This window comes from Pelodiscus sinensis, chromosome 3, assembly GCF_049634645.1.
Source record: "Pelodiscus sinensis isolate JC-2024 chromosome 3, ASM4963464v1, whole genome shotgun sequence".
Taxonomy (NCBI): Eukaryota; Metazoa; Chordata; order Testudines; family Trionychidae; genus Pelodiscus; species Pelodiscus sinensis.
In genome coordinates this window covers 133,754,220-133,775,956 of record NC_134713.1, presented here as the reverse complement: position 1 = coordinate 133,775,956, position 21,737 = coordinate 133,754,220, and the positions used below count along the sequence as shown (strand labels likewise).

At 45.1% G+C, this 21,737-nt stretch overlaps 2 protein-coding genes across 5 annotated transcripts in view; one reads left to right on the top strand and one right to left on the bottom strand.

Annotated features, from left to right (window-relative positions):
• CNST (consortin, connexin sorting protein) overlaps positions 1 to 186 on the bottom strand; it is an 87,774-nt gene extending 87,588 nt beyond the window's left edge. For all 3 annotated transcript variants that reach the window (XM_075924905.1, XM_075924907.1, XM_075924908.1), the window contains exon 1: positions 48 to 186. The gene's annotated coding sequence lies outside the window, so the exon portion shown is untranslated. The remainder of the gene's footprint in view (positions 1 to 47) is intronic.
• On the top strand, positions 143 to 20,717 carry TFB2M (transcription factor B2, mitochondrial). 2 transcript variants are annotated; one of them, XM_075924910.1, is made up of 8 exons: positions 143 to 280; positions 3,116 to 3,204; positions 4,470 to 4,623; positions 7,213 to 7,361; positions 9,864 to 9,953; positions 12,180 to 12,242; positions 14,309 to 14,460; positions 16,540 to 20,717. In XM_075924910.1, exons 2-8 carry the CDS (start codon positions 3,136 to 3,138, stop codon positions 16,724 to 16,726), a joined length of 864 nt encoding a protein of 287 aa, XP_075781025.1. In that variant the 5' UTR covers positions 143 to 280; positions 3,116 to 3,135; the 3' UTR covers positions 16,727 to 20,717. The 2 variants fall into 2 exon arrangements, with proteins under 2 accessions (XP_075781025.1, XP_075781024.1); XM_075924909.1 differs by lacking the exon at positions 143 to 280 and adding an exon at positions 287 to 663.
• Positions 20,718 to 21,737: the final 1,020 nt, after the last annotated feature.

Here is a 21,737-nt window from a genome sequence, read left to right as displayed (position 1 = left end):
CGTGCGGGGGGGGGGGGAAGGGCAGCAGAGGAGCCTCCGTCTCCTACCTGGGTGCCCGGCTACCCCCTCAGGGCTCCGGGCGGACATGGCCGGCGCTGGGCGGGGGGAGTCCCGGCCTCCGTGGCGGCACCCGCGGACTCTGCGGCAGGCTCCCAGCGGCGCAGAGCTGATACCATAGAGAAAAGGAGACTGAACGGCATACAACCATAGAGCGGGGGCGCTAGAGAGCCCGGGCGGAAGCGGAAATGACGTTGCGCGGGCGCCTAACCTGTGTTTACCGGTGAGGAAGGTCACCCACGTGGGGGTGGGGGAGTGCGGCTCTGACCCGTCGCGTGGGGATGCTGGTCGCGTGCCCGGGCCCGGGCCCCAACGGGCGGCGCTCGGTGCTGGCTGTTCTGGGGGCCGCGCTCGGGCCCCTGCTGGGCGGCTGCCGCGCTCCCCGGCGCGGCCTGGGGCAGGAATCGCGGCACCGGCCGGACTCCCGGCTCCCGCTGCGGCTCCCGGAGGCGGCCGAGGCGGCGCAGCTGGTGTTGAAGAGGGCCCGGTGCGCCCCCCCGCTGCGCAGGTTCATCGCCTGCCCCGACCTGGCCCGCACCCTGCACGCCAGCCTGCAGCGCGGCCCGGCCCGGGGCCCCCCGCCCCTCGTCCTGGAGTGCGAGCCGGGTAAGCGTCCGCCGAGCCCCGCCTCCCCGTTCCCAGAGCCGCTAGGCCGCGCCAGATCTAGGGCGCCCGGTCAGGGGGCGGCTGGATCCTGCTGCCCTAGCGGGGAAGTCGGCTGCGATGTAGGGGTGTGAAATCCCCTTGAACTACTACGTTAAACGTAATGATTAACCAGTTAACCGATCAAATGGGGCTGGAGCAGCCCCCCCCCCCCCCGTCTGCCACCCCCCATTACCCACCTGTTAGGCAGAACTTGTGAGCCTCACCCGTGAAGAGTGAGTGTTAACCATTGACATCCCTACTGAGGAGGGTGGTGGGACATGTAGCTTACCTAAGTGCTACTTAAAACCTTGTCAGCATATGGGGCAAGCTGGTCCTCATCAGTTCGGCACGGGACCCCAGGCCAGCAGAGAATTGAAGGGGTTAGCTTACGAAAGAGGCAGCTGCACTCCAGGTTTTTTTTGTTTGTTTGTTACGGTTGTGGCTGCATCCGTTGTTGTGTAGGAGCCGCCGTGTTAGGGGGCCAGTTGGGCTTGGCATCTCATGGGGGATGAGATGTAGGGGAACCTTGTAAATGTTCACATGTAAATATGAACTTTATGGTTTTGAAAGGTCCTCAGCAAAACAACATAGATCATAATGCTGGGAATGAAATGATGGGTCTTGCCCATTGTCTTCAGAGTTGGTATAATGTGGGGCTAGGTTGACAGTCCACACAGTCTGAAATGTTCATTTATCTTAAATCTTATTGCAAGTTTCTGCAAACTAGTTTTAAGCTCCAGTATTTGAAGAGGGGTCGTGAAATGAAATTATCATACTTTATTAGTAGTAGCTTCAATTCTACAAAGTACACTTTCAGTACCACAGCAGTTTTTTGCGTCTTTGCTGGAAGGTTGTGACTTACACTATTAAGCTCTGCACCATAATATGAGCTCATCTTAAGTGCTGACACTGCAGTGCAGTCATGGGGTGGTGTGTTCTAAGAATTATTCTTTGCTTGTGATATCAAAATCAGCTTTTACCTGCTTTGTGTGGACCTCTCATGGAACTAAGTGAGTGTCTGATGCTGCCCCTTGGATGTGAAAGAGAACTTTACCATTGGCATGGCTGGCATTACCTTTGTCAGTAATGCGGGTCAGTAAAGGTTCTAATAGCCAAAAGTGTGGGCTTGCTGTCGCCGAACTACCAAAGAGTAGCTCATTGCTTTGCAAGGCTTTTTATTAAAGTTCCCTATTCTATTTCTTTTCTAAATATTTCAAACCAAACTCAGAACAGATTATCTAAAGTGTAGGGCTGTTTACATAATCACTAGGGATGTTAAAAAGTGGGTGATTTGGTAACTCTTTAACTACTAAACATTTCAGTGGTTACATGAGGGATAGCAGCCAGCTCCTTGGAAGCTGGTAGATATTGCGAGCTGTCTTAAAAAACCACCTGCCACCCCCATTCCTGGAGAGCTGGACCATAGAAATATTTTTGTACTGCACACATTTTATGTAAAAGTTAGTCTTAGCACAAATCCAGTAAATGTGATCTCAGTGTAACTCACACTGCCTTTTTCTTTACATGGCAACCACACAGTTCTTACAAAAACAGGACTGTGTAGCACTATCAAGACTAACAAGATGGTTTAATAGGTGATGAGCTTTCGTGGGCCAGACCCTCTTCCTCAGATCAAATAGTGGAAGAAAACTGTCACAACCATATATACCAAAGGATACAATTTTTAAAAATGAACACACATGAAAAGGACAAATCCAATTTCAGAACAGAAGGGGGATGGAGGAGGGAAGGAGAGGAAGTAAAAATCTCCTCCCCTTCCCCTCCCCATCTCCCTTCTGTTCTGAAATTTGATTTGTCCTTTTCATGTGTGTTCATTTTTTAAAATTGTATCCTTTGGTATATATGGTTGTGACAGTTTTCTTCCACTATTTGATCTGAGGAAGTGGGTCTGGCCCACGAAAGCTCATCATCTATTAAACCATCTTGTTAGTCTTTAAAGTGCTACACAGTCCTGTTTTTTGTTTCAGCTGCACCAGACTAACACAGCTACATTTCTACCACTATTCTACACACAGTTCTTAGTTACTGCTCAAGATATGATCAGCTGCTAAATAGTAGTAATGCAGATCATTACTGAAGCTCCATTAAACCATCAGAACTTGACGAGAAAATTGTAGAACAGTGATCTCCAGAAATGCGAGAGATTGTGTCTGACCACTGTCTGAAGCTTTTATGCTGCAAAAATGTGTATATATGCTTAACTAGATTGATATGAGTAGTCTTACTCAAATTAAAAATGTGTAAGTCTTTGAAGACTTAGGGCATAGTCGCTTATGTATTTTTTTTCCAAATATTTAAGTAAGCTTATTTTTTAATGAAAGGCATGTGGACTAATTATGTCCTTAGAGAGCCAATGTTAAAGGATAAAGCCAAACAGTGCTGACTTTTCCAGGTCCTGGACTCTTGACCCGGATGCTTCTCAATGCAGGTGCCCGAGTGGTAGCTCTAGAGAGTGACAGAGCTTTCCTTCCAGATTTACAGGTATGTTTTTTCTAAGGGTATCTGACACTTTGCAGTGAGATAGCAAAATGAGAAATTAACTTAAAATCACACATCTATTTGATTTTTTTTTTTTTTTTTTTTTTTTTTTTTTGCCTGTTACCAGTAACACATAAGATAGAGATTATATTACAGATGATAGGGAAAAATATTTTTAATTTGTTTACACATTTGAGAACATTTTTACTGGCTGCACACGAGAGGGAGAAAGTTTATCCTGTTTGTGTAGGATTTTAAGTTGAGGTCCTTTTAAATAGGGATATACAAGATTTGCCGCTAAGTCACCTAAATGATGCTCACTGTTTTAAGCACAGTGTTTTCATGTAGCCTTCAGAAGCTTCTACAAATATTCATAACTATTTTCAGTGCTTATTTTGCCCAATTAAACTTTTGTCCTGGATCCTGTGGTTGACTCCATGCATGTAGACTCTTGGGCCCATGATTTTAGTGGGGCTCTGCATGGGCCTAGTGGTCTGCAGATTTGGAGCCTTTTTTGCTGTTTCAGAGAGACTAGGGTTTGGGAGTTACAACTTCTGCCTGGCTGTGTCTACACTGGCGCGATCTTGCACCAGAGATATTCAAATGAGGCTAAGCGTGGAATATCACTGAGCCTCATTTGCATATCTAATGAGCCGCCATTTTGCGGAAGAGGCTCTTGTGCTAGAAGGAGCTGTCTATACTGCCTTTTCTTGCACAAGAAGGGGCAGTGTAGACAGCTTCTTCTAGTGCAAGAGCCTCTTCCGCAAAAATGGCGGCTCATTAGGTATGCAAATAAGGCTCGGCGATATTCCACGCTTAGCCTCATTTGCATATCTCTGGCGCAAGATTGTGCCAGTGTAGACGTAGCCACTGTGTGTTCATTTTTAATTGTACTTTTTCATCTAGTTGTAAGGAGACTTAATTTACAATTACAAATTGATATGGAATCTTCAGATGTATATGGCTAGTTGAACTTAAAAAAAAAAAAGTTACCAAAAATAATATAAGCTTATTAGTGCAGTGTAAAGTTCTAGTAAAGCAAAATATGTCAAAATACATCGGTCTTACATCAAAAGTGATTCAGCATGCATCACTTCAACAGCTATCTCTGAGAAATATTGTTTTAATTTTTAAGTAGTGTTTACATAATCTGTTTGTTTTAAAGATAATTCATTGAGAGTTGTTTGTTTTAGGATGGAAAAATAGCTAGGATGTGTCCAAGTTATTGATACTAAATACTTAAAATTTGACTTCACCATTGCTTTCAGTCTCTAGAGAACAGCCTACATGGACAATTAGAAGTAGTTTATTGTGACTTCTTCAGATTGGATCCTTTGGGGTGTGGATCTATGAAACCACCTGCTATGTACTCTGAGAAACTTTTTGAAAATTTGGGCATCTTGGCAGTTCCTTGGACAGCAGGTAAATTGAAAATCAGCCAGTGTTGGGGGAAGGAATTGAGGCCTCAGAGGCAGTTTGGCAGCTGCTTAAGGGCTTTATTTAATTTTGTATAAAGGAAGTACATCTCCCTTCCTCTTTAATACAGTCAAAGATGCTACTTCTCCAGTAGTTAATCCTCAAATTTACTTAAGTAGTCTGGCATTTTAGTAAGAGGTAAAACAGTGTATGGTGGGATACAGTGAACCCTCGTTTATCGCGGTAGATAGGTTCCAAACCCTACCGCGATAGATGAAAATCCGCGAAGTAGAAGTAGGATCCTCAAAGCCTCGGGGGAAGCCGGCGGGGGGGGGGGGGCATCCCAGGCGCGCCTGGGCTGCTCCCCCGCCGGAGCCCCTCCGCGGCTTTCAAAGCCTCGGGGGAAGCCGGCGGGGGGGGGGCATCCCAGGCGCGCCTGGGCTGCTCCCCCGCCGGAGCCCCTCCGCGGCTTTCAAAGCCTCGGGGGAAGCCGGCGGGGGGGGGCATCCCAGGCGCGCCTGGGCTGCTCCCCCGCCGGAGCCCCTCCGCGGCTTTCAAAGCCTCGGGGGAAGCCGGCGGGGGGGGGCATCCCAGGCGCGCCTGGGCTGCTCCCCCGCCGGAGCCCCTCCGCGGCTTTCAAAGCCTCGGGGGAAGCCGGCGGGGGGGGGCATCCCAGGCGCGCCTGGGCTGCTCCCCCGCCGGAGCCCCTCCGCGGCTTTCAAAGCCTCGGGGGAAGCCGGCGGGGGGGCATCCCAGGCGCGCCTGGGCTGCTCCCCCGCCGGAGCCCCTCCGCGGCTTTGAAAGCCGCGGAGGGGCTCCGGCGGGGGAGCAGCCCAGGCGCGCCTGGGATGCCCCCCCGCCGGCTTCCCCCGAGGCTTTGAAAGCCGCGGAGGGGCTCCGGCGGGGGAGCAGCCCAGGCGCGCCTGGGATGCCCCCCCGCCGGCTTCCCCCGAGGCTTTGAAAGCCGCGGAGGGGCTCCGGCGGGGGAGCAGCCCAGGCGCGCCTGGGATGCCCCCCCGCCGGCTTCCCCCGAGGCTTTGAAAGCCGCGGAGGGGCTCCGGCGGGGGAGCAGCCCAGGCGCGCCTGGGATGCCCCCCCGCCGGCTTCCCCCGAGGCTTTGAAAGCCGCGGAGGGGCTCCGGCGGGGGAGCAGCCCAGGCGCGCCTGGGATGCCCCCCCGCCGGCTTCCCCCGAGGCTTTGAAAGCCGCGGAGGGGCTCCGGCGGGGGAGCAGCCCAGGCGCGCCTGGGATGCCCCCCCGCCGGCTTCCCCCGAGGCTTTGAAAGCCGCGGAGGGGCTCCGGCGGGGGAGCAGCCCAGGCGCGCCTGGGATGCCCCCCCGCCGGCTTCCCCCGAGGCTTTGAAAGCCGCGGAGGGGCTCCGGCGGGGGAGCAGCCCAGGCGCGCCTGGGATGCCCCCCCCCGCCGGCTTCCCCCGAGGCTTTGAAAGCCGCGGAGGGGCTCCGGCGGGGGAGCAGCCCAGGCGCGCCTGGGATGCCCCCCCGCCGGCTTCCCCCGAGGCTTTGAAAGCCGCGGAGGGGCTCCGGCGGGGGAGCAGCCCAGGCGCGCCTGGGATGCCCCCCCGCCGGCTTCCCCCGAGGCTTTGAAAGCCGCGGAGGGGCTCCGGCGGGGGAGCAGCCCAGGCGCGCCTGGGATGCCCCCCCGCCGGCTTCCCCCGAGGCTTTGAAAGCCGCGGAGGGGCTCCGGCGGGGGAGCAGCCCAGGCGCGCCTGGGATGCCCCCCCGCCGGCTTCCCCCGAGGCTTTGAAAGCCGCGGAGGGGCTCCGGCGGGGGAGCAGCCCAGGCGCGCCTGGGATGCCCCCCCGCCGGCTTCCCCCGAGGCTTTGAAAGCCGCGGAGGGGCTCCGGCGGGGGAGCAGCCCAGGCGCGCCTGGGATGCCCCCCCGCCGGCTTCCCCCGAGGCTTTGAAAGCCGCGGAGGGGCTCCGGCGGGGGAGCAGCCCAGGCGCGCCTGGGATGCCCCCCCGCCGGCTTCCCCCGAGGCTTTGAAAGCCGCGGAGGGGCTCCGGCGGGGGAGCAGCCCAGGCGCGCCTGGGATGCCCCCCCGCCGGCTTCCCCCGAGGCTTTGAAAGCCGCGGAGGGGCTCCGGCGGGGGAGCAGCCCAGGCGCGCCTGGGATGCCCCCCCGCCGGCTTCCCCCGAGGCTTTGAAAGCCGCGGAGGGGCTCCGGCGGGGGAGCAGCCCAGGCGCGCCTGGGATGCCCCCCCGCCGGCTTCCCCGGAGGCTTTTTAAAGTTTTGGTAACCGCTACTTCGCGGTTCGACCATCGCGGATTCACGTATATACATAATGTAATGAAAAAAGTCCGCGAAGTCGTGAATCCGCGATAGTCGAACCGCGAAGTAGCGAGGGTTCACTGTATGTAGTCTCAGTTGTTTGCACCTCCTGAAGGAAGATTCAGACAGAAACTGCGTTCAGCGGTAGGTTGTACTTTAAGACACACTTGAGCAACAACAGGATCTGTAAATACATTCATGTTAAAATAAAACTTGCCATTGGGTTTGTAACTTACATATTGGTGTTGATGAGGTTGTGCAGTTATATTTGAAAATTCAAAGATACCTTTGCTCATTTTCAAAACAGATGTTCCTGTAAAAATTGTTGGATTCCTCCCCCAAAAAAAGGAAAGAAATTTTCTTTGGAAGCTTATCATTGGCATGTATGAACGCAGTTCCATATACAGATATGGAAGAATAGAGCTGAACATGTTTGTTAGTGAAAAAGAGTACAAGGTATGTTTATGTACAAGAAACTTCATTTCACTGGTTAATAAAGAAAGGCTGATGCTAGAACATTCTGGGTAAAGGCATTTTGTCCCTATTGCTTTACATTTGTTTTATTTATTTATTTATTTATTTATTTATGTATTTATGTATTTATGTATTTAATGTAAACATATTTTTCTAACAAAATGGAGGGACTGTGTCTCTGCTACTTGCTTCTCTTTCTGAAGGAATGTTTGTAATAAGTTTGTTTTAAAGGAAATGAGTGTCACAAGTTAGTGTTCTTTAGTCAGTAGAGGCGGTATATCAAACACATGTTGATAAGTGATAAAAAAGCAGCACTTCTATTATATTTTTTATGTAGTAACAGTAGTTTCCAGATGTTTTCATCCTGTTAGTCCCTTTGGGATCACCTCTGTTGATGTAGTTTTGCCCTTCTTCTCCCCCCCCCCCCCCATACTTACTGTTCAGATTGGCTGCTTTGCACACTTCATCTTACCACTCAACTTCTGGGGTGGGGATGGAGGAGTGGGCAACTGGGGACCTGGGAGGTCAGCCTGGCAGATCATTTTATTTGGTCTGCCACACTGCATTCTGGAAGAGAGGGATCCAGTGAAATCCCTTTTCTCCCAAGGTGCTAGCAATTGCCTACAGTTGTATAGGTCATAGGGCAGGAGCTGGAGAGCATGGCCTTGTACCTTTTAAGCTGTAATTCTGTATTAAATCTGTACAGCTGCTGCCAGAGTGGCCTGGACTATCGCTCTGATTGCGTGGTAGCATTGCTGCTGAAATTTGACCTGGCTGCCCCTCTTTACAATCAGAGGTGCGGCCTAGCCAAATGGTGTTGCAACTCAGCACACAGGGAGTCTGTTCCTGTATGGCAGAGTGCAGGGGAATCCCTCAGAATTCAGCTACTGGTGGCACCCGTTTATGTGGTTTGTGGGTGAGAGAGAGAGGAGTCCATGGCTGAGGGAGATGTAATGCCCTTGAAGTGGGGGTGACACAAGCGCAGACTGTCACAGGTCTCTGGCAAGTTGGGAGGACATCAGAATTTGCTTGCCCTCCCAAGAAATATCTGAATTGGTACCAAAGCTCATGCTCCTCCAGGAAGCATCAATTTTCATATCCTTTTTTAAAAATAAAATCCACTAAATCTTGATATATCAGGTATTACGATTTCTAGGTGTACCTATGTAATCCAGTTTATCCAGCCCATTTCTTTTAGTATCACCATTATGGTATTACTTCCTTACACCAATTTTCCATTTGCTTCATGTAATTTCTGTAACCCGTCCTCTGAAAGTGCTCCTCTCCCCCTGCTAAAAGCTGAATGCCTGTCTTGGGTAAATATTGGAATCCTCTTCTAGGCAGGGATACATCTAGCTCCATTTTTTCAATTGATCATTGTGGCAAATTGTTTTGTAACTATACTTTAAAAATGAAATCACTCCATAATAGATGCACACTTCTGTCTTTGCTCAGCTCAGGAATAACCAAAATGTATTTTTCCTTTCTGGAAGTTGAGTATTTAATTGAATTGCCAGTCGTCTTAGGAAAGTTCCTCAGAAAAGCTGTTTGGCATTCATCTAATCCATCATCTGGAGCTGTTTTAACGAATTGGCTGTGATACTCTCTTTCTTAGGAATCTTACTAACTTTACTATAAAAATTACATTTATGCAATAATGTAACATCTGAAATTTGGGTGATTCTTTGGCCTCTTAGGGTATGTCTACACTACCCCCCTCGTTCGAACTGGGGGGGGGGATAATGTAGTCATACGGAGTTGCAAATGAAGCCCGGGATTTGAATTTCCTGGGCTTCATTTGCTTAAAGCCGGCCGGCACCATTTTTAAATGCCGGCTAGGTCGGACCCCGTGCCGCGCGGCACGGACTAGCTAGTTCGGATTAGTCTTCCTAATCCGAACTAGCTAGTCCGTGCCGCGTGTAGCCGCGCGGCACGGGGTCCGACCTAGCCGGCATTTAAAAATGGCGCCGGCCGGCTTTAAGCAAATGAAGCCCGGGAAATTCAAATCCCGGGCTTCATTTGCAACTCCGTATGACTACATTACCCCCCCCCCCCAGTTCGAACGAGGGGGGTAGTGTAGACATACCCTTACAGAGAGAGAGAGTGAATGGGTGAGTGTTTTCTTGCTCTTCCACAAGCTGCTTTTTTTTGCTTTCTTAGTAAAATGGTTAATATAGACCACCTAATGCAGTTTAAGTATATCATTTTATATAATAAAATGTTGTGCTAAATGAAGTGGTCTTATGGTTTCTAATGTGTTCCTGTGACAGTGAGGCTTAAAATAATATGTGTGGTGCATGTTGTATGAGGTCTAAGCTTGAGCTTGGCATGGAGTGTAAGTGAGTGGAGCTGAACATTCTACTTTTAATCTGAATTTGCTGGCTCTGGAGAATTTGTCTAACCTTTCCAGCCACATTTATAAGGACTTTGAAATAAGTGGATTCAAAATTCATCTTATTTTTCAACTTTTTGCTTTTCTGCCAGATGCTGACTGCAAAACCTGGAGAGCTAAGGAGTTATCAAACATTAAGTGTGCTTTGGCAAACAGCCTGTGAAATTGAACTTCTGCACATGGTGAGTATTTTGTACTGTCTGTGGTGTCTACTGAGCTAAGTGCTTTTTATAGTAAACAATGAAATTTTCTAAAATAGTACATATTTGTAGTTTTCTGTGTTGAAAATGTTCTTATGGGGTACCATTATAATTAACGATCTATCAATATTTTCTTCAGAACTTCCTGTCTTCCTAACTTGTGACATAAAATCAGGGATGGGCAATCATTTTTTGGGGGGCAACTCCAAAGTTTTGGTAAGTGGTCAAGGCATGCACTTTTTTATGGAAAGGCGTGATGGAGCAGGGAGTGAGGGCAGCATGTGATGTCTTGGCCCTTACCTCTCACCACCACCAGGGATTCGCGCACCTGGAGGGACCTGCCAGCCTCAGGTTGAAGCAGGCAGAGAGTCTGCCTTGGGGTCTTGGCAGGGAAGACTGCAGGCCAGATCGAAAGGCTTGGCGGATCGCATCTGGCTTATGGGCAGTACTTGCTTACCCCTGTGTAAAATGTCTTTATTCACTCTTACTGCAGAAATTTACATTTTTTTTTTTTTAAACTCAAATCAGATTGAAATGTTAACAATTTTTTTTTAGGTTAGATCTAAAAGTAACACTTTGAAATTTGGAACATCTCTCTTCTAAATTAAAAACAATAAACCCAGCAGCGAGCGTGGACAGGTTGCTTTTTAAAACCAAAAAAACACCCAACAAATGCAGTCCTATAATGGAAAATTAAAAAAAATGCTAGTAAGCTTATTTTATTTTCAAGTCCCCAGTACGGATGTAAGTGACTAGTTGACTAGTCGCTCTCCCCACTCTTGCTGCCTGTATTGGAGGTAGCAGGGGGAGGAAGCAGGAGCCAGTGCTGGGGAAGCTGGCTTAAAAGCTGGTTTGCTCCAGTACCATCTCTGCAGGGGGCATGGGTAGCAGGGACCCAGCAGGAGCTGGGAACTGGCTGATTCCGAGCTCATGCCTAGTCCCAGATGTGCCTCTGCTTTTAATTGGATTAAGAGCCTGCCAGCTCTTACTCCATTTAAAAGGCAGAGCTGCAGCAGGGTTAGCTTCGGGGCGGGAACTAATCTCGCTGTGCTCCCCACTGAAAATCCATCGACTAGTTGATTAAAGTAAATTTAACATCCCTAGTCCCCAGGTCACTTAGGTTTTCTTGACAGAAGCAATTTTGTGTTTCAGATTTTTAAAGATTGGCCGAATGGGTTTTTTTTTAGTATCTCTTGATAAGTTTGTCTTGGCATCAAGTGAATAAAAATAATGTTCCTGCTTTGTAGTCTGATGGAAGCATGCTCCAACTCCTCCTGATTCAACCCCCGACCCACACTGATTCTTCTTGTACTGTTCCAATCTCCTCACCCCTAAAAGATTGGGACCAGCTAGTCTATTTGCCTTTGATAGCAGCAAGTCTGTTTACCACTTGTAACCAATGTATGGTACCATAATTCATTTGACTCTGACTTGTGCTTTGATTGAAAGATGGAGAGCTAGGAAAACATCAGAGAAGAATGGTGATCTTGTGGTTGGGACTTTGTACTAGGAGATCTGGGTTCAGTTCCTGCCTCTGCTAAAGACTGTGAACTTTGTTCAAGGTCACTCAAGTCTTTATGGCTCATTTTCCATCTATAAAATGAATTTATTCTTGACCTACCTCACAGGGGCTGTGACCATATGATCAGAAATGTATAGTAGATGCTGAGATACTACAGTGATGGGGGCCAGCTAAATACTATGACAGAACCCATGGGCAGAGAGATGCACCCGGCACTAGACACGAGGCATAGGCAGGAAGTACCCTATGAACAAACAGTAGGCAACTGTAGATGGAACTATAGCATGTATGAATTGACAGTTGCTGGACATACTAGGGATTTATGCTGGGGTTTCTTTTGGAAATTAAGCTAATATAAATGTCTATGTCCATGTGCAATTTTGGCTATAAAGGGCCATATTTCCAAAGGTGGGAAGAACTTGGAAATCTGAAGGTATTTTTAGTTTTGTAGCTTTTGGGTCTACTGAAGGAAATGGGACTACTCACATAGTTAAGTAACTTTCTGAATTGGGCCAATGTATTTTTTTAAAAGACTTGAATTCATATTTTTATTTTCAGTATACTGTATTCACCCCATGTGTAGAACAAGTTTTGGAAATGAATATGTTTTTATGTAATATTTGGCAAAAGATTTAAACAATTATGAAGCCTTTACAAAACATTTCAAATGGTTTTTTTCCTCCCAGGAACCTTGGTCTTCATTTTTGACTAATTCAAAAACCAGGGGACTTGGAATACAAAAGAGCATGGTAAGCACTATGGTCTCTTTCTTTAAAGAGTCTGTCAAACAATATAGGCTCAAAACACAGTTTTTTGTGTGTGTTTTTTTTTAAACTGTTTTACAAATTGTGATAAGAATATTTACAAATTCCCATGATTTAACTGAAACTTTTAAACTCATTCCCTTCATTGTTGAGAATTCGGATACCATGAGCTCTGTATATAGGAAGTGGAATTGTGATTATAAGCAAAAGTGACACTGAACTCAGCTAGTATCTTTTCATTAACCAATGTGACAGAAGTGTGGCAAACAGACAGAATAAATGAGAAAAGATGAAAATGTGACTTTTTGAAGAGACACTTGAGTTAAGAATCATCTTTTAAGTAATACATTTTGTTATTGGTTACTAGTAACGCATTAGATTAGTAAAACAGTTGAGAAAAATGAAAATCTACTTTGGCATCTTATTTGTTTAGTACTTCATTCAGCTTAGATGATGAAAATGCATGTTCTTGTGCTAACACGACATTTAAATGCCAAGGACAATGTTTAAATTGAAACAAAATCCTGAAATTTAAAAAAGAGGCATTTCTATCAATTTTTAAAGAATTTGGTTCTAAAACTCATCAGTATATTACGTTACCCAGTGATGTGTCTCTTTAACCTAAGATTGTAGCAAATCTAAAGGATTTGGTGTGTCTTTGTAAATTTCAATGTAACTTTGAATTTTTTGATACTATATAAGACAGCTTTATAGATACACATAAAATGCCACTATAATTAAGCACAGTTCATAAGAAGTGACACTTTAGCTCAGAGGTAGAGAACCTTTTATGGATCGGGACCCAGGCTAGTAGTTTTTGTGTGCTCCAGCCCCGCAGTGGAAGGTGGGGGCTGGAGCACCAGCATGGGCTCCCAATATTGGGGTGGAGTTCTGAACCTTGGGGGCTGAATCTAGGTGAGCCTGAAGTTCCCCAACCCTGCTTTAGCTGATAGCTGCATACCAAAAGGATTGGTGAAGATACATTAAGACTGCTTTATAGCTTCAGGGAAATTGGAGATGGGAAAGATCTATTGGATCTTATATCTGTCTTTGCCAGTACAAAACTACCTTTATCTTTAAAAATAAGTTCTTCATACACTTCTCAGATGGGAGGATAATCTGCACAAATGTTACACACAGTATTCCGTATCTGTCCAAAAGACAGATAATTAAAATGAGTTAGTCAGATGTTTTAAGGACAGGAAAGGCCATTAGGTTTATTTAATGTAACCTCTTGCATTGACACAGGCCAAAATAATCTCATCTGAAAATTGATTCATCAAGCCCATAGCTTCTGTTTGCACTATAGCACATCTTTTAGACAGATCTCCTGTCTTGATTTAGAGCAGTGGTGGGCAACCTGTGGCCTAAGAGCAACATGCGACCCATCAGAGTTCTACATAAGGCTCGCAACACTTTTTGTTCACCATTACTCACGCACAGGTTTGCCAGATTCCATTGGTTTCCGTCCATATCATTTTTTGTACTGGTTTTACACACAAAACAAGGGCACATGAAGTGAGATGCATGCTAATTGCACATGACATTGACTGTAAAAGCTGTGTGCTCCCTCTGCGTTCAAAGCACTGCTATGGTTCAGTTGGCGCACACTGCAGATTCTAAGTACACAAGCACAGTTAACAAAACTATCCTGTCCCAGGAAACTGTCTTGATTATGACAGTCTTGTGACTCACTGAGATGAAGGTGGACCACATATACAGTCCGCTCGCTAGTCTAGGATGATTTAGAGACTCAAAATGATGGAAAATCTATCTTGTCCTTAGGTAAATTGTTCGATGGTTGATTACCTTCACTGTTTTTTTTTGTTTGTTTGTTTTTGTTTTTTTTAAAGGAATTGTACCTTATTTTGAGTCTGTATTTATCTAGCATCTGTTGCTAACTGTTGGATCTCATTATGCCTTTTTCTGCTCACTAAAAGAGCTGTTTACTTTGAGAAATCTTTCTTTATGATGTCAATGAAATACTTTTTGTACCAAGGCCAGATGCAGTCTTAATAATGACCTTTTCATTAACTTTTTTGTTGTTGCAGCTGCTGCCAAACAACCACTTATGTTTAGTACGAATGACCCCACGGTGGAATTTATTCACAGGTGGCATGACAACTGCAAATTCATCTACTTTTATACTGATGGTACAACAGTGTCTGGCTAAACGCAAATCTAAACTAATTGATAAACTTAAGTAAGTATGGAAAAGTTAGGTAACAGTTTTTCACAAGACCCATGAATGAAATGTATGCCAGTATTTTTTTTCATAAATATAGTCTCAAATGCAGTTTACAAACATGAATAATAATAGTAAGTTGCATACCAAAATCAACATTGCCAACCCACAGCTCTGAATTAAGGATGTGGAGGTTTAACTTGTTAACTGGTAAGCCTCACCTTTAACAGCTGTGGGCCTAGGCTTCCTGTGCTTTGTGCAGGAAGGGCTTGCTCCCATGTCCTGGCTGAAGCAGCTTGTCCGTGGTGGGCCAGTGTGCCACACAGTTAGGAATTGCTCTGGCTGGGCTGAAGCAGCCCCTGTCTGTGGCAGGGGAGGGGAGGAGAAGCCTCCCACCCCCACTATCCCTCTTTAATCAGTTAACCGGTTAAACAATATGTTAAACGGGTTAGCCAATTAAAAGAGGTTTTACATTCCCTGCTCTATCTGGATATTTTTTAACAAATGAAACTATATAATGGTGCTAATGTAGAAGAGGGGTCCGTGTGCTTATTCTGAAAAATCAGATGACAGAGTGGAAATTATTAAATATAATAAATTGTTAGTTTCTTGGATGTTAATAAAATTACAGGAAAATATTAACAAGTTTCTTTACCTGATCTTGTTTCTGTAAAGGCTCAGTAATATGTTCAGGTTTCCCATTATATCTTTGGGTTTGTATATAAATTTAAATTTCAACAAAATGTTCTACATAAGGCTGTATTAAAATATCTTAGAAAAATAACTAAAAATACAGTACTGTGGTATGAAAGCATCTGCTACTACAAGGGACAGGCTGGACCCAACAGCTGGAGTTTAACTGAGAAGGCCCTGTCCTGCCATAGGGCTCAGCTATGTAAGTAGGAAGAGGGAGCTGAGAGAGAGGGGAGTGAAATCCATGCAGGCTGCAGTAGCTGGATGGTGGGTTCTTTCCTCTCAGGCTCTGGGAGACTTAACTCACTAGAGTCTGTGTGGGAACAGAAAGAGGATTCAGAGACTGTTTATGAACTGTTGATTTGAACTTGTCCTGTCCTGAGCCTTATTAAAAGAGGACATGCTCTTTTGTTCATGAGTGTTGGCTTCTCTATGCTCCTGGCTATGTAAGCAAATCTGTTGCTATCATGCAAGTGATTTAAGGTGGGCACATCCAGAGCACGACACTGGGCTGCAGTGGGCCATATAGGGTCTGCCCCACCTTCACGTATGGATTAAAAATTGTGTAGCTGATGATGGTTAAAAAGTTCTCTTTAACCATCATCACAATTTTTAATCCATACGTGAAGGTGGGGCAGACCCTAATTAATTACTTGATGTAAATAAGTAATTATTAATCACTCTCGCTATGCTTACTCCCGGGGTGTCCTCTTCCCATTCTTGAAAAATGAATGCTCCCTGAGAAGAACCTGCCTCTGGTTCTTCTAGTACAGTAAACAAACTAGTTTTTTTTTTTTCTTTCGTTGCCACTGGTTTGTAGTCAATAGTTTGGGTGGATAATCCCCCCAGAAATATGCTAATGAAATTCTATAATTTATTGAGCAAGATGAGTATAAATAATAAACATATTTTTTTCCTTGCCTTGAAAATAAATGCAGTCAAGATACCTGTAGGAAAGGTACAAAATCTAAATTGTATAGCAGTGACATAATGTGTGGGAGAAATAGTGGGTACACTGAAGCAGACTACCTCAGATATGGAGAAAAAGGAAGGGAGGTGTAATTAAACCCTTAACTTTAGAATGTTACCCTCATGACAATTGTGACTTTCATTGTTCTCAGGCTTCAGAATCATTCATGCCCTAGGTTCTGTATTATTTCGTTTATACAATGAGTTGCAGGAAAAATTTGCCAACTGAGAAGTTTGTGATTAAACTCTTGAATCTAATGGACAAAGGCCTCTATGGTGAACATTCACAGAAAATAATGGCTGTCACATGAGGGAATTCTTGACAGCCTGCAATTTTGAGAGAATGAATTGTACCCAGTGTTGCATCTTACTGTTTTTCCTTTTAACTTAAATGCTAAAATATGACTTTTTCTTTTGTAATGTCTTGTGTTTCAGCTCATGGAGTCCAGACAGTGGGAGTAAATTATTAAAGCAGCTAGAAATACCGGAAAACATTGTAACAGGCCATTTGTACCCAGAAGAGTACAGACGCCTTTTTGAAGCTATGGAACACTCTAAAGAGTTTAGTGAAAGCTGGCTCTATGGTGAATTCTTGGAAAATACCAGGCACATAAATTTCTAAATATAAACCTTCTGGTTTTGAAATAAATTTGTTTTAATGACTGTATTCTGAGGTAACAAACTCAAAATCTTACAATTCCATCAGTGAAGATAAGTGTTCTCTCCTGCACAAATCAGAAGATAAAGTCACTTGAGACGAAAAAGCCTGTTTACACAGGGAAAAAGACTGCTTAAACTAAGCATATGTATAGCTATTAACAGGTTGTTCTGTGTGCATGGGATTGAGGTCAAATTTTGCACCTTCTCCAGTATCATATGGCAACGGTTGATGCTCTCAGAAACGTGGCATAAAATGAACTACTTTTTTGCTACTCAACTGTATATTTGTTACATTTTTAAAAGTATCAAACCAAATATTTGTGCAATTTGGATATGGGTGTCAAAATACTTAATTGTTATGACTAACTCGTTAACAGTGCCCCACATTGTTTAGAGTGTTCAAAAATATAAAAGCTATTTTCTTTCTCCCCGACCTAAGAATTTAGTCTGAAATTGGCACGATGCAGTAGTAGTTACCAAGAGGTGAGGAGTAATGGGAAAGTAGAATAATTTGGCTACTCAGGTTAGTTATGTGTTTCACATTTCAGGTATGCTTTGCATTATATCTGTGTATGAGAGCTGGTGTTGTGGGAAGAGAGAAAATTAATAGTTACTTCTTAAATAGTAATTTCGAAATTCAGAAGATGTTGATCAGCCTCTTCTACATACCATGCCACCCATCCACATACATACAGACTTTGCTATCTTGTTTGCATGTGAAATTTTTCCATCAGATCTTTGACCATTATATAGGCCATGAAAATTGTTTCCTCCCCACAACTGTATGCCCTTAATGTAGTCATGTTAAAGTGTGTGTGTGTGTGGACACACACACACACAAATATATATAACACAACCCACTGAATAGTTATTCCTAGACCAAGTACTAGTTTACACAATCCCCGCTCCTTTTCTCCCTCGTTACCCATCTCTCCCCCCGCCCCCATTTCCCCTATAAGTTTGGTATTGAGGCTGGCAGGAGGTGTCAAAGATTAGCTGTCCAAATAAACAGCAGCATATCTGTAACGTATGGGAAGCTGTGCTGCTTCAGTTTCTGTTAGTGAAGAAGTAAGTGTGTCCTGATTCTCCAGGAGGCATGGTGGGAAGCACTGGTTGGGCTGTTGTTTCTTCCTTTCTACTGCAGTCGCTACTACTGGACAAATGATTGCTGCTGCAGGGAGTGAGCTAGGTGCACTGCTGGGTTCCTCACTTCCACCTCACTTTTGCAGTCCTACCTGTTGAGTCTATTTCATCTTTGGACAATCTTTTGCAATACTTAAGTGCCAAAACTGCCAGGAGGACTGTTTTCATCCTACAGCATGAACTATATCCTGGAGTAATTCTTGCATATTGTGATTATCTTGCCATTCACACCTTTCCTGACTTGGCTATTATAAGAATCTGTACTTACAGCGTGATCTGTATTTACCAGTGCTGAGTTAGCATATAACAGAAGCAATTTCATTTCTGTTGCAACAGTGATAGGGAATATAACTGAATGTTCTTGCTGACTCTGCCAGTCAGCAAGAAATATCATAACTTCTCCTGTGTTTTTTCTTTTGTGCATCAAATGCCTCCTTATTGGAGCAAGATGTCTGCACTGAAGCAAGATGCTAAAGAACGAAAGGAAGATTGTTGTCATAAAGTGATTTTGTTACTGATAACCCTAGAATATATGAGCATTGAATTGGAAAAAATGTACTGTCACACTTGCTATTTGATTACGAAACAGTAAGGCAATGCATGCATTCCATGAGTTAGTACAGTGGCATAGTGATTGGTGTAAGGGATTAGGAATTAAGAAATTTGAGTTATGTCCCTCGCTTTGCTCCTAACTCTGACCTTGGGCAAGTCTTGGTGTCTTTATGTAAAATGGGGAGCATGATGGCTGCCATTATAAGGTAAGATCTCCAAAAGATGCAATGAGTGAAAAATACTGATTTGATAAGTCAACCTGGACATGAAAACTAAACAGCATGTATAGCTTCAATTCTTTAATCTCATGCACTAGCCCATTTTTGCAATGATCTGTTTGAAAATCGAGAGGGAAAATGTTTAATATAAATTTTAACTCCTATTTTTTATCTTATTTGAAAGGAATTTTTGTTTTGTTTCTAATTCATGTAGGTGTATTTGAAAAGTCTACCCTACATCATTGCTGTTTTATATGCTTAAACTTAATTAAGTCTGAATGCCTCTTTATACAAGTGAGATCTTAAGTTATATATTTGAGGCATTTAGTATACAAAGTGCTGGCTCCTTTCAGTGTTTAATGCTACAGATTGAACCTTCCTTGTCCGGCACCCTCAGAACCAGAGTGGCCTGAACAAGGGAATTTGCCGGACCAGGGGAGGTCAGGCATCTGGGCTCTCCTGGGGCTCCTCTTTTGGCAGCTGCTCCAGGAGAACCCAGACACTTGATCTTCTTTGGTTCACTTGCCTGCATCTGCTGCTCCCAGCTCCTTGTGGGGCAGCAGCTGCTCCCGGGGTTCTCTGGCTCCAGCCCTGTGCACGGCAGTGGCTGCTCCCAGAGTTCCCCGGCCCCAGCCTCATGTGTGGCAGTGCAGCTGCTCCTGGGGTTTGCTGGTCCTGTGTGCTGCTGCGGCAGCCGCTCCCAGGGCTTTCTGTCCCAGGTCACTACCCCTGCAGGCTGCCACTGACCAAACCAGTTCCGCTCTCAGCCTCTGTGGCTGGGCTTTCTGGTCTAACAGCATCTGTGGTCCTGCTGGACCAACAATGTTGCCAGATCAGGGAGTCCTGGATATGAGAGGTTCAACCTGTAGTATCTTAAAACAAACACCAAACTTTATAGTAAGACCACCAATTGCATTTTATGTTTTTTGGTGAAAATATAGGTGTTGCAAGGGAAAGGAGCATTGAGTTATGTAATTTGAAAATGTAGATTGGCAAAATTTTAAACCATCTTTTTACCTCACAGATTAAAAAACACTTTATGCCTGCAAAATATATTTTTATTTTTAAATCTTAGAAACAAGTAAATTGAAATAATAGCTCAGTTTTGGTAAACACACGTGTGAGCATGCATTCATATACTTTACTTTTGCATTGAGAAATGTTCCCGTGTCTAAAAATGATTGCCTCTGGATTCCAGCTACAAATCTTACATTGTCAGTAGTGTTAATGCTTTTAGCAGTTCTAGATGTATGATGTACCTAAAGGTGACCTGAGAAGGAGAAAGGAAAAAAGGTGTATTTTTTGACTGCCTTATTATAAGAGACCTAAACTAGTGTCAGAGTTTTGTTTTCCAAAAAGTCTGACTTTTTTAAACTTTCATCCCTGTGCCTCCATCATGCATAATCAACCCTAACGTCACTTTCATTTTTCAGATTTTATAAAAGCAAACCTAAAAATGGCTTAAAGGAAAAACAGAAGTATATAGCTTTGGTGTCATTTCCGATCTAGAGAACAATGAGCCACCAAAATACCACAGAAAAAGGGAATTGCAGCAGAGTCTATAGAAATTCCAATAGCATAGTAAGTTCAATACATTCCTTTGGTCAGGACATTCCCATTGACTTCGGTTGCAATTCTGTGTTCGAAGGCATGTAGCAGCAGTCCCATTAAAGCAGCACAATGAATTCCCGTATTCCTGCCCATTGCACTGAATATATCTCAAGTTCCCACCAGACCCACAAATTACCATACTAAAATATTTCACATAGTTTTGATGCAGAGAAATTGAGGTATCTCATTTGCATGTATCTATATTCTTAGTGCAGCTCTTAATATGGTTTTGTCATAAGTAGTACAAGACTTTAAAATTTCATGAGGATGCTAATTAAGTTGAAAGCATTTGGGACAGGGTCTCTCTTGTGTTTGAACAGCATCTGGGCTTCTGGGTGCTTCTATGTGCTACAAGTAATAGAAGATTGATGTGGCAGTTTAAATTGCACAACACGTGAATGAATGTAAATAAATCTTTTGAAGAACGTGTTTCATGCAGGTTTGGCCTTTTCTTGTTAAATAATCACTATCTTGTTTTATGTATTTATTAGGAGCACTGTTCAGGCAGACAGACTTACTATACCAAATCAGAGCAGCAGTCCATCATATTTTATATCTTCCCTTTAGTTAATTGTGACAAATCTTTCTAATGCCCCAACCTCTTCTACAATATATCCTACATCTCAGGGAGAAGTTCATGAATCCTTTTGGTCTGTTCACATCTTCAGTTGTGAGATCGGAACACATATCTTGGCATATGTAATTACCAGTGTTACTGGTCATAACTTTTCTGGCTAGGTAGGTAATTTTAAGAGCATGCTGCCTTGCTGTGAATTTCTACAGGGTATCAACAATATAAAGCAGTATTTTATTTATTTCTAGACATTAATTTCAGTGGTACAGGATTCATCTATTTTTAAGATATCCATCTGGTAACTTTTCATCCTCTGGTATATATGAAACTGAAAAGTATTTTACAGGCAGTCCCCGACTTACGCGGATCCGACTTATGTCGGATCCGCACTTACGAACGGGGCTTTCTCGCCCCGGAGCTCGCAGGCAGCGGTCCTGCCACCTTGACCTCCGGGGCGAGAAAAGCTGCTCCTGGTGCCCCTGGTCTGCTGGGGACCGTCCCCAGCAGACCAGGTGCACCAGGAGCAAAGCCTCAAAGGCGGGGGACCCCGCCGCGGCTGCGGCTTTGCTCCCGGTGTCTCTGGTCTGCTGGAGATGGTCCCCAGCAGACCAGGGACACCGGGAGCAAAGCCGCAGCCGCGGTGGGGTCCCTCGCCTCTGCGGCTTTGCTCCCCGTGTCCCTGGTCTGCTGGGGGGGGGGCGCAGCTAGTGTGCCCCCCCCAGCAGACCAGGCTTTTGTCGTGGACCCTGGGGCAGAGCAGCTGGGGCGCTGCCGGTTGGTCCCGCAGTGCCGCTCTGGGCACTACTGGACCAACCCGGCAGCACCCCAGCTGTTCTGCCCCAGGGGTCCTGATTCAGCCGCTGCTGGTCAGTTTC